The sequence below is a fragment of the Engystomops pustulosus genome, chromosome 5, assembly GCF_040894005.1.
Source record: "Engystomops pustulosus chromosome 5, aEngPut4.maternal, whole genome shotgun sequence".
NCBI classification, from domain to species: domain Eukaryota; kingdom Metazoa; phylum Chordata; class Amphibia; order Anura; family Leptodactylidae; genus Engystomops; species Engystomops pustulosus.
Genome location: NC_092415.1, coordinates 57,989,854 through 58,002,984, shown reverse-complemented (window position 1 = coordinate 58,002,984; position 13,131 = coordinate 57,989,854). Strand labels below are relative to the sequence as shown.

The 13,131-nt window shown below is 40.2% G+C and overlaps 1 protein-coding gene across 2 annotated transcripts in view; it reads left to right on the top strand.

Annotated features, from left to right (window-relative positions):
• Nucleotides 1-13,131, top strand: part of CABLES1 (Cdk5 and Abl enzyme substrate 1) — a 63,411-nt gene that overhangs the window by 10,909 nt on the left and 39,371 nt on the right. The window contains exon 1 of one of the 2 annotated variants that reach the window (XM_072152077.1): nucleotides 592-1,354. The exons of the other annotated variant lie outside the window; for it this stretch is intronic. Within the exon in view, the coding sequence (XP_072008178.1) occupies nucleotides 702-1,354 (653 nt within the window). The 5' untranslated portion in view covers nucleotides 592-701. Of the gene's footprint in view, nucleotides 1-591; nucleotides 1,355-13,131 lie in introns of those variants that run through there. 2 annotated transcript variants of the gene reach the window in all.

Sequence of the window (13,131 nt, the reverse complement as noted above, 5' to 3'; positions counted from 1 at the left end):
CCCTGGTGCTATCTACTGATTAATTGGATTGTACACAAACAGTCGGTTTTCTATGGTCTCGTAGCCAAATGCCTAGGAGCACATTTATGGAGCAGGTCTTACTCCTGACCTTGTTTGTGGCAGAGGCAGTATGCTGTACTATTATTGACCTGTGAACTGAGCTCATACGCAGATGTCACAAGGGACTCTTGGGTTATGAGTGTATGGAGAGAATGTACACATTTTTTATAGTTCATAATTAAGAAAGCCTTCAAAGTAAAAACCTTGTCTTATGGGCCCAGGACTAGTGGCATGGTCTGTTATGCCCCAGCTACTTGTAGGTTACTGAAATAGTAAAATTACAGGGGTCCCGCTTCACACACAGTTTATACGGTACAAAACAAAAGTGCACATCCAAGGAAGACTGCTGTGTAAGTGCAGATGTTTTTCAATGTAGTACCTAGAACACCCAGTAGAGGGAGAAGTAGTTCTTTAAACAGGCGATTTGGGCAGTATATTGGGGAGATCCATCCCATTATTGCACACGTGCAGTAGACATAAACAGGGGAGGGGAAGAGAGGAAGCATGTCATCTGTGATCCCGCCCCGCAGCCAGCAATAACAAGCAGTGCCTCGCTGCTGCTGCTGCTACTGCTGCTGTGTGCGGCTCTGCTGCTATGAAGCAATCCTGCAACCTTTGCTGATATTTAGGAATAACTTACAATGGCCACTGCCACCAGCAGTAAAAGCAGTCTCAATGGCATGATAGTGGGGTCCATGCAGTCTCCAGGCTCCTATAGTCTGGATCACATTAGGAGGCAGCAGCAGCGCATGGATCCTCGCAGGAGACAGGCTGCCCTCTCCTTCCTCACCAACATCTCACTGGATGGGCGACCCCTGCAGGCAAATGGGGCAGCAAGGGAGGGCACTGCATGTGCAGTAAGCAAGATTCGACAGACTTCTCCACTTACAGACAAGGGATCTATGCAGAATACTTGTATGAATACATTACCTGCAACTCACCAACTCCTCACACAACACAGCAAGGCAGCATTATTCTCACCATCAGGACCCTTGTCTTGCTCAATGGGTGGGAGGCAGGAGATGATGGAGCATGAGATGCAGGGAAAGAAACAGCACTTCGGTGAATATGAGGAGGAAGAAGAGGAAGATGCATTCACCAGCACTGCTCCAACAGCAGTGTCTACAGGGATCCCTGTACCACTATCTTGTGCGGGTAGCAGAGGCCGCCTGAACTCGCTCACCTCTGCTATTCTGCCAGCTGCTTTTTGCAGGACCTCTGCTGCTTCCGTATTTAGCTGCAGCGACCAAATCCAATGTGGAAGCAGTAGTGCCTTTGAAATCCAGAGGTCACGGTAAGCCACTATTTACAAATATCTAGAAGTGAACCCCTTAGTGACCAAGCTCATTTGCGCCTTCATGACCAAGGCCTAGTTTTCAAAACCACCATGTGTCACTTTATCCAGTTATAACTCTATAAGTGTTTTTGAATTTATTTTTCCGTGACATTTTGGCTGATATGTTTAGCATTTATTCGTGGAAAAAAGTGAATGTGTTAAACGTTTGGAAAAAATTTGCTATTTTCAAACTTCAAAATGTTTTTGCTTCCCAAATTAGTTACTAACTAACACTTAGCATATCTCGGCTTTGTGTTGGCGTCATTTTATAAGTGTCCTTTTGTTTTATTATGACGCTAGAAAGACCACAAATCAAACAGCATTCTCTCAAATTTTTAAGAAAATTTTAGAATATATATTTTTAGGGACAATTTTATAGCGGTTTACAAAGTTCTGTTAATAGAACCCCCTTCCCCGTATCACCCCGTTCTATTAACTTCACCCCTCAAACTATTCAAAACTGCAGGTAGGAATCTTGTTAACCCTTTATGTATTTTACAGAAATTCAAACAAAATGAAGGTTTGATTTGAAATTCACTAATCTTTATCATTAATACATTTATTTATTCGCAAAAGTTAACCACATAAACTGAATAAAAGTAGAAAATGCACCTAAGATTATATTGGGCAGTTTTTTTTCGAGTAGGACGACACCCCACATGTGGATGTAACCTGCTGTCAGGGCACATGAGGAAGCACAGAAGGGAAGAATCCATTGAGCTTTTGTAGGGCAGAATAGTTTCAGGTGCCATGCGAGTTTGTAGACATTGCAGCCAATTGATATATATATATATATATATATATATATATATATATATATATATATATATCACTCTGCACACCATCTTGACAGAAAAAAAAACAGAAATGTAGATTTTTTTTGCTAATGTATGAAACAGGTAAAACTGAAATTTCACATGGTCATAAGTATTCAGACCCTTTGCTGTGACACTCATATTTAACTCACATTGGACAATAAACCGATTATACTTGATTATGAAAGGCGCACACACCTGTCTATGTAAGACCTCACATCTCATAGTGCATGTGAGAATCATGAGGTCTAAGGATCTGCCCAAGGAGCTCAGAGACAGAACTGTGGCAAGGCACAGATCTGGCCAAGGTTACAAAAGAATTTCTGCAGCACAAAAGGTTCCTAACAGCACAGTAGCCTCCATAATCCTTAAAAGGATGGTATGACCGCGACTCTTCCTTGATCTGGTCGTCCAGCCAAACTAGGAAATCATGGGACAAGAGCCTTTGGGAGAGAGGTAAAGAAGAACCCCAAGATCACTGTGGCCGGCCTCCAGAGATGTAGTAGGGAGATGGGAGAAAGTCAACTATTACTGTGGCCCTCCACCAGTTGTGGGTTTATGGCAGATTGTGCCAACAGAAGCCTCTCCTCTGTGCAAGACTTATGAAAGCCGCATACAGGTTACAAAAACTCTCTCAAGCATCTCTGGTGAAAATGGCTTCCACCAACATTCACCATACAATCTGAGGGGACTGGAGATGGTTTGCAAGGAACAGACAGAGTACCTTCAAATCCAGGTGTGAAAAACTTGCATCATAATAATAATAATAATAATATTCCCGAGATGTCTCATGGCTGTACCAGCTCAAAAGCTGCTTCTACTCGATACTGAGCCAAAGGGTCTGAATACTGATGACCATGAGATATTTCAGTTTTTCTTATTTAATAAATTGTCAAAAATATCTGCATTCCTGTTTTTGGGGAGCAGAGTGTACATTAATGGGCACAAAAAGAACTTTTTTTTTTTAATAATTTTTTATTAATTTTAACATAAGACAACATAACAAGTATTCCAATATTGTACTATGACATATGAAGCACACAACAAGACTTTTGGTTCTTGTGTCATCTGGTAACTGGCTCGATCTTCCTCTTATATATATTATATATATATGTGTTGTTTGTATTATTCTTGACATACACGGTGGTAACAAATTTGTATAGTTGGTAGGAATAACATATAAATTGATCTAACCTTTTAGGGCTTTATTTAGGTCCTTAACAACATTTTTAGGGGGGGTGGGGTGGATGGAGGGTATAGGCAAGCTATGATTCCTGATACTGGTGACAAAAAAAGAACTTTTTTTTAATCTATTTGGCTGCTATGAAACAGTGAAAATTTTAAAGGGGTCTGAATACTTCCCGTATTTACTCAATATAGGTAATAAAGGTAAGATAATTTATTAATACCAATAGGAAATTTTAAGCATGACATCACCTTTATTTGTTCTTATGTTTTATATGTAAAAACATGTGTATATAATCAAAGTATTACAAGGTCAGTTCGACATTCGGGTATGGCTGCCTAACCTGGACATATTGCCGGTCAAACTGCCATTCTGGAAAATTGACTTCTCCCCTGGACTGCCCCTCCCAATCCCAGGCTACATGAGGCAGTCATCGACTCCTAGTCCCGCCCCCTCATGAATACGCCGGGCCGCTTTGAGCGCGGTCCTGTGTTCCTATTGTACTTCGTGGAGGGTTCCGATAAAGCTAGCAGTGTATCACTGATAACATTTTTAAATATTGACATTGATTACTTGGAAATGGTGATAACTACATCTAAATCAGGAGAGTGGCGCCTATAATAGGTGAAGTTGCTAATGGGAGGTGAAAGGTCCTTTTTGTTATTGTCGGTACAAAATGATTACAAGGTTCGGCATAGGCAGTATATTTATCTTGGGCAAAGGAATAACTGTACACAAACTACATTTTCTAACCTTTGCAGAGAGCCAATGTAGAGGTTGTCTAGAGCTCTGTTAGGCTATGTCCTGGTAGTATCCAGGGCCTGCTGCCACCAACTGGTGTTGTCTCTATGTTCTGTTCTAGTAACAAGTGATCGAGGCTATAGAATCTGTACATTAGGTTGATCACATTTAGTAAGCAGTGGCCCATAATCCCTGTCAAGCTTCTTGTCTTCAGAGCAGACCGGCCCACCGGATTCTACCAAGTCTATGTTCAAGCCCCCTCTTGATGTTAGCGCACATTTAAATATACATGTGGGAAAAGCCATAATGATTGTTATGCAAATAATGAGACCGACATTGCTAAGCAGTTACCTGTAATCTTCTGTTATGATACTGCATCGGGTTCTGGCCCAGCTTGCAGAAGGTAAAACCTTCCAGCATTGTCCCATACTGGCTCCTGTTCAGAGATGCTAAGCATTGCATTCCAGAGTGTTAAATACTAATCAATAAATATTCTTGCAAATATTTTAATGGAGTTCCACAGTAAGTTCATGGTAAGAATATTGGAATTTTTTTGATCTTATGGCAACAATCATTTTTATTGGGTTATTATCTAGACATGTCTACTAAATACCGTACTAATGTTGTGAAGTGCCTGCAGTTGATAGGTTAGATAGGTCTCTGATCTCTCAAAACCTTTTTCTGTGTTGTTTAATTTGGAATATCAATTTTTTTATTTCGCTTTATAGATGTATATATATATTATGTGTGTATATGTCTATATCATTTATTTTTTGGATGGGGGGGTATAGTTATTTACTTATTTTTTTTAAATTAAATTAGCCCATGTTATGATTCGAGTGTGGCTGGTTGTTTTTTATTTATGATGCCATACAATAATTGTGTGTATCTGACCTTTAAAGTTCCTGCTGATCCAGGGATCACTTCACTCAGCCACCTGCAGTGTAGAGAGCTGGCTCCTTTATTCTAAGGATTGTGGTGGGGGCCTAGGCTGTTAGCCCCCCACTGACATGGCAGCAATATTCCTTCATGCAGCAGTGAAGACCATATGGAGAACCATCCCAGTAACTAGTATCTATAAAAGCTTTTATTTTGTATAAGTAATAAAACTTAACTAAAGATCTAAATTTAAAGGGGTATTCTGCTGGCAGCTATACCACAGTATAGGACAGTGGTGGCGAACCTATGGCACCGGTGCCAGAAGTGGCACTCTGAGCCCTTTCTGTGGGCACCCAGCCTTCACCCCAATTTAGAGTTTGCTGCATAGAACTCAAGGCTTTCCCTTGTGATCCAATACAGCACAGGAAGTGCAAAGCTCAGTGCTATTTTATCCTTGGCTGCCAGGACTACAGGAGGAGCCAGAAGGTATGGATAGAGACAGATTATTGTTGAAGCTCCTGCTCTGGGAACCCTAATTCTTCCTCTTCTGGGGACCCTGGCGGGAAGCTACAATCTAAATTTCTCCATCATCTTTCTATTGTATTGGTGAACTCAGGACGCCATTACAATTAAAACCTGCAATAAGTTACTGCTTAAATTCTCATGTTGAAACTTTGTGACATAAGTGGGTTTTGGTTGTAGCTTGGGCACTCTGTCTCCAAAAGGTTCCCCATCACTGGTAAAGGACATATCCTGCTAAATGAAGTCTATTCCATCATCAAAAGAATAGAGCAGCTGGTTACATATGCTTCCTGCTGCTATAGTATTTGGCTGGCAGAGTTGGAGCAGCAGCGCACGTGTCGAATATGTCGCATCATTCATTGTCGGGTGCCACAGACACTTATTTTGGGATTGGTGAGATCCCTCCACACAGTTCTGTGGATAAGGCATATCCCTTACCTTTTACATCTACCGGTAAATGGAGAAACTCCTCTTACATAAACTCAGACTGCGTTGCACACAAACAGGTAAAAAATGTATTATTTCTTTTGAAAAGTGGAGACTGTAAAGCTATTAAAAAAAAACAGGCCTGCATTGTAAAGAGCATATTAAAACTTGTAACCATGTGACTTGGAGGCCCTTATAGTGCAAACATGTTGATGCTGCACAAAAAATTTTTTCAGCAGGTAACATTTTAAAAGGGTATTTTATTTGTAGAGGAGGAGTATATAATTTTTAATGACATTTGATATTTAATATGTGCTGTATAGCAGAAACGCTGCAGTTGGTAGACTGGTACCATGTCTGGAACAAAAGTGAGATTTTAGGTTAGGCCATCAACCCCAGTCAAAACTTGGGGCTGGAGTACAGATGCTCAAATGTGCTTTTGCAGGCAATGAGTAAACCCATAGAAATAAATTGACACTAACCTGCCTTCAAAAAGTTGGCTGGAAGGTGGATGTCTTTACATACTAACTCTAGGCCACTAGTCTAAGGCTACATTCAGACAATGTATGCCCGCTGTACCGTAGCAGAGTGCATGGAGCTTCAGAGGGAAAGTACTTTCTTTTTTAATTGTGCCCTCGTGGGAACCTCATACAGGGCGATTCTGGGCACTAAACCACCGGTCCATAAGGACCTGTGGGTGGTTTAGTGCCCTGAATTGCCCTGACAAGTTCTCTTTAAATATTAAGTAAGAAGATTTGTCTACATAAAATGTGGATATTTTCGGCTGCGGCTAATAATGCTGACATTTCACCATTACATCAGCCTCGCAGTGTAGAAAAACATCAGGTGACTTCAGGTGTACTTAGCTGGCATTCCTATTTTTATGACACCTTTCTAACCCAGTTATGCAGAGCAGTAAAACCAGTTTTCTTGGTTATGATTTCTTAGAAGCTACATATACCATTAATACATTATATCAATAATTTCCTACCTTTCCTTGTGCATACATTAGTAACCCCTTATTCCATATGTATGAGATAGGAAATAAGGTATAAATCAATCATTTGAAAAAAAAAATAGAAATACTCACCTCTGCTCCTCTTGATGCTGATCCCAGTGCCCTCCTTCACTAGTCTTGACATACCACGATCCCTTAGAAAATAAACGTATAATTAGCAGCACAGAGCACGGGGACAAGATGTCCGGCACTCCAGGCTGCTAATTATGCTTGTCTTGGCCAACTCTCTCTACCATGCTGGGAGCATGGGAGAGGAAGGTGACATCAGGCGAGAGGCATTCATAATTGGCAGCCTGAAGTGCCAGACATTTGTCCCCACGCTCCTGGCTGTTGATTATAGGTTTCTTTTCTAGGTGATCTGGCTTGTCAAGACTAGCGGAGGGTGACATCGGGATCAACATCAAGAGGCGCGGAGGTGAGTATCTTTTATTTTTTTTTCAAACGGTTGATTTCCTTTAAGATGCCTTACAGCTCTATAGATCCCATTGTACTGCTCTGACAAATAACTGAAGACTGGACATTTCCTTTGTATTATTAATAAAAAGCGGTTTTAAGAGCATTAATCTATATATTTAAATGAGACTCGGCCAGTGGCGTAACTAGGAGAGGCTGGGCCCCATAGCAGCCCCTTCCCCTTAAAAAAAAATGGACATATGTAGGCTGCATTCACATAAACGTGTGCCTGCCAGGCTATACGTTCTTGTGAATGTACCCCTACACGGACATATTTATACAATTACACAAATTTATACACTGATACATATACACCTTTATATACTTATATACACACAAATAAAGTTCTACACGTGTATAGTTGCACCCATATACATACAAGTATACACACACATTTATGTACTCATATACATTTATACACTAATACAGAGTGTATACAAACTCTCACAGTATATACACTGACCATATATACACATACATGCAGTATAAAAAGACCAAATAAACACATACTGCATATACATACAGATACATACATACTATATGCACAGCATATACAAAAACACATATATATATATATATATATATATATATATATACACACAATAAATACAGCATTTGCATCTATGCATATATACACGGTATATTCATATATATACACACCTATACACAGTATATTAATAAACACAGAATATATATGTATACGCAATATACACAGAATATGCATATATACACAGTATATACACATACACAGAATATACACATACACAGAATATAGATGTATATACACATACACAGAATATGCATATATACACAATATACACAGTATATACACATACACAGAATATGCATATATATATACAATATACACAGTATATACACATACACAGAATATACATATATATATACAATATACACAGTATATACACATACACAGAATATAGATATATACACAGTATATACACATACACAGAATATAGATATATACACAGTATATACACATACACAGAATATAGATATATACACAGTATATACACATACACAGAATATACATATACAGACAGATAAATACATATGTATTTACTTACCTTTTAGGATGTGTAGGTGGCAAGAGGGGGGGTATGGGTGTGCGCGGGGGGGGGATGGGGGGTGCGTTCGCCAGGCGGGAGGGCGAGGGGGGTGCGTTCGCCAGGCGGGAGGGCGAGGGGGGTGCGTTCGCCGGGCGGGAAGGAGAGGGGGGTGCGTTCGCGGGCGGAAAGGAGAGGGGGTGCGTTCGCTGAAGCGGGAGGGAGAGGGGGGTGCGTTCGCTGGGGCGGGGGGCGTGGTCATCAACTTTGCCTCGCTATGCAGGGGGTAGGCGGGCCGCGGTCACCTGTGCCGGTGGACGGGGAAGGGAGGTGGCTAGCGGACGGGCGGTTTCAGGGACTGGGCAATCCAGGAGTGGTGGGTGGCCCAGGAGAGAGGTGGGCGGTAGCCGGGACACAGAGGGAGGGGCCCGGGGACGCGATCTGCCAGGTACCTGGCAGTGCACTCCCGGACCACTTGGCAAAGCACTGCACACAGGGTCCGTGCATCCCCGGGCCCCTGAACCTCATGGGCCCCGTAGCAGCTGCTACGGCGGTAGTTACGCCACTGGACTCGGCAGTGGAATTGCATTAAAAATTTTATTATTTATCCATATTCCATTGGACATAAAGAAGAACACTAATGGAATATATATATATATATATATATATTTTTTTACATTTTTTTTTCCTTTGACCTGCAATGTAAATGTAAGCCTGGACATTGCATTATTGCAATAATGATTGTATGTTCAACCAATATTACATGCCCAAAGCAACCAAATGGGCAAGTCACAAAGTACATAACAACCCCCCTGGGAGGCGCAGTAATTATAATGCAATCTGCACTTCGGGACAGAACAACAAACTCCTGTAACACATAATTTGTATGCAGATCCATAGCTCATGGAGCTACAGAAGTGAAAGCAGTGGCCTCTTATTGAGCTTGTACACCTTTCTATTCACCTCTGCTCTGCCTTGTCGTTCCACACTGGGTGCCATGATACTATTACAGCGGTTACAGGTTTCTTCTATGATATAATAAATCATTCATAGTTGTCCATGGCTATAGAGGTATTTGCAGTGTCAGAATACTGGGGCAGATTTATCAAAAGTGCCTTATCAACAAAATTGCTGCAGTATAAGACTGTCTAGTCTTTTCACCTCCTATTAGTTGCTTATTTCATGCCAGAAACCTGTGACAAAATTCTCTCATGTGTGAAGACATGCCCCTTTCACAGGCCACTCCCCTTTGTCACACTACTTGTAGCAGTGCTTGAAAACCCTTTATAAATGTGGTGTGCACAGTTTTTAGTTACAGCGGAATTGTATCAAAATCAGATTTATAAATCTGGCCCAAATGGCGTAGAAGCCCTGAAAATAAATGCAAATACTAGCAATCTTCCAGAACTGCCGATTATTTCCCCCTCTACTCCAGCTCCCCTTCAGGGGGTAGGAAGGGGCGTGAGGCCGGGGTGTTCACTTTCAAGTGATTGCATGCTGCAGAATATTTCTACTCCAGGTAGAAATAAATGATGCGCAGTCGGCCCTGGATACATAGAGAGGTAGAAGTGGCGCTGAAGAGGCCGCGACATGAGCGCCTGTGCACGATAGATAACTCCCACTGTTCTTATGATAAACTGGACAGATTTTCTTGTTAGCTGGTCTGAAACGAACATTAATATCAATGTAAAAAAATTCAAAAATGCTCTGCACTCCTATTGCCATGAGGTTTTTGAGGACAGGGGTTAATTTGGTGCGCTGTTACCCAGTACCAGAAGATCTGCTGTGTAAGCACCAGCATACATAAATGTTGCAAAGATAGCATGAGTATATTACATTCAATGCTGGCACATGTAGCCTTGATTTGGAGAGATTGATAAGTGCTAACATTAAAACCCACAATAAAGGACATTGGGGCAAATTTTTTGCTGATTTCACTGTGGACATATTGGGATAAGACGCTTGTGATGGCTCGCAATATATCTATACTTGTTCTATATGAATTCATTTGTTTCATTCATAAGACTTCCAGATATAAATTATGTTTAATTTTTTTTCTATGATACAGTCTGTTCAACTTTACAGGGACCCAGTAATTAAAGGGATCCATTCTCACTGTAAACCCACCTCATACCGTGATAACATAAGACCATATACTGTATTATTGTGGTATAATAACCCCGTTTTCTGATTTCCAAATTTCCCAGTATCTCGTCTTTTCTGAATATTTTACCATCTTTTACCATTTTGTGTATCAAAATAAAGCTAAGTCTTTTACCTCCATAGAGGTTGAACACAGTGACCGCATTGATGCAGTAAAGCTCTTGCACTTGTTCCATCTTTCTACGACAACATTGTCACTGGAGATCTTATAAAGTCACTGACATGCTTTGTTCTCTAATATTTCGTGCCATTTAGACTTGGCTGTACTTCATGAGACATGGACAAGCGCTGGCTATTGGATAAATAAATGGCTTTGTGTAGCTGAAGGGAGAATGGAAGGATGAAGATCAGAATTTTGGCCAGGGAAGAGGAGTTCTCAGGGGACTTCATTTTCAGCCCATTCCATAATGATGATGAAAAGAAACTAAATTGGGAATTGAGCATTTGTTAAAGGTTTTTTTGGTTCATATTAAAAATGGACATTGACACATAAAAGGACATCTACCATCAGTTTTACTACATACATTAACATTTACAGGCTCAGATATATGCACCTAAGTATTGGACTCCTTTAATAATTGAGTACCCAATATTATTTGGTGTATAAATTGAATATATATTCAAACAGTTTGGTAAAAAATAATGTTCTGTGCTATTTGTGAAATCCCACATGCCACAAGGATTTGGGAAACCACCAATAGGCTAATTCTTGTGTCCTGTACTACCCTAACAGGTTCTGTGTTATTTGAAACAAAATGTAGCATGTTTACATTTTTTCTCTATAGTTCCTAAAATAGTTACCGTATATTCCGGCGTATAAGACGACTTTTGAAGACAGAAAAATCTTCTGTCTTGACTGCACTCCAAATTGAAAGTGAACAAACGGATGGGTGCTTTATTAACCCAAGTGCAACGTTTCAGACCCTATTCAGGATCCTTTTTCAAGGCTTGGGTGCAGCCTCTTTTCTCTTTGGATTATTATTGTCTGGTGTGTCAAGACCAGTATTTTGGGATCTGCACCCACAGTTTTTTCATGCTTTTTGGTGCTGCTGGACTTCTAATATTTTTTTATATGTAAACTATATTGAGCAAGATCTCCAACATCCACCAGCTTGATGATGTCATTGTAGAGGTGTGGAAGAGGATTCCAGTGGCCGTAACCTGTATAGCTCTAGTGACCTACATGCCCAAAGTAGTTAAATAAAATCTACCATCAAAATCAAGCCTGATAAACCAGGGGAACCTACTGTCATATATTCTCTGTTGTCCCATGAAAAGACTGAATGAAATATTTATAAATATATAAGCTGTGCATATTTTTGTGTGTGAATAGTGGTGGATACAGAGCTGTTACAAATACTTTCTCTTGTTAAACAAGTATCACTTTCTTATCTTTGGCTGCATTAGTTCATACACTACTCCTACCTTGCTATCATTTTCCTATTGACAGTTAAGAAGTAAAAGACTTTTTTAATGACATAGGATGCATCTACCTACATCTCCCCTAACATTTTAAATAATTTTGCAGCATCCAGTCCAGTCACACAGTGAATTTCTAATGTATATGTAAATGCACTGATAGAAGAGTTGGCAATCATTGTATGCAGCTGGGGTTATCAGGACCTTCGCTATCTTTCCCAAGAGTCCTCTCAGATGCTATGCTTTGTACCCAGAAATCTGAACCTAAATATCACTAAGCTCAACTTCTCTACCTCTGTCATATCCTATTTTTTAGAAAGGGCAGCAGAAATCCCCTTTCAAAATGTTGATCTATGTAAAGTAACTAAAATACAACAGTAATACAGGTGCCATTATTCTAGGACATTTAATATAGTGACATTATTTGTGTTGAGCCCCATGAAGTCCTGTGTTTAAATAACACTCCATTCCGTAGTGCAGTGTGCCTTATGTATCTTTATTTTCCAGATGTTCTGTGCAGCTTTTCATTTATGTGTTACCTTTTTTGCTTACTTTTGCAACTTTTTAGGCACAAAAGTACACCTGGTCCAGGGCACGTGTCGAGGAAGGATTTTTTTTCATGGACCCTGTTTTAACATGTCCATTGGAAGTATTTCACATGAGTAAAATAAAACTTTGCACATAAACCTGTTGAGCATTTTTTTTTTTATTTCATAAATTTTGCATTCACATTTTATTGAAATGTATTGGTTACTTCTTAGGGTGCAGTCCCATGTGGTGTTAACGCATGCGTTTTCGAACACCTCACAACAACTGAGAAGAGCAGATTTTTGCATAATTACGTTGCTGTCAACACTGTGTTTACAAAAAAAACAACATGTTTACATATAGTTAACACACATTTAGTAAATTCCACATTGACAGCAATGTTATAAGGCAAATCCTCTTCTCAGTTGTTGTGATGTGTTTGAAAACACCACGTGTGACCGCACCATCAAATGTCGTCATCTCCCTTGCGGTTGACTAGAGTGCTTAAAAATGCAGGCCAT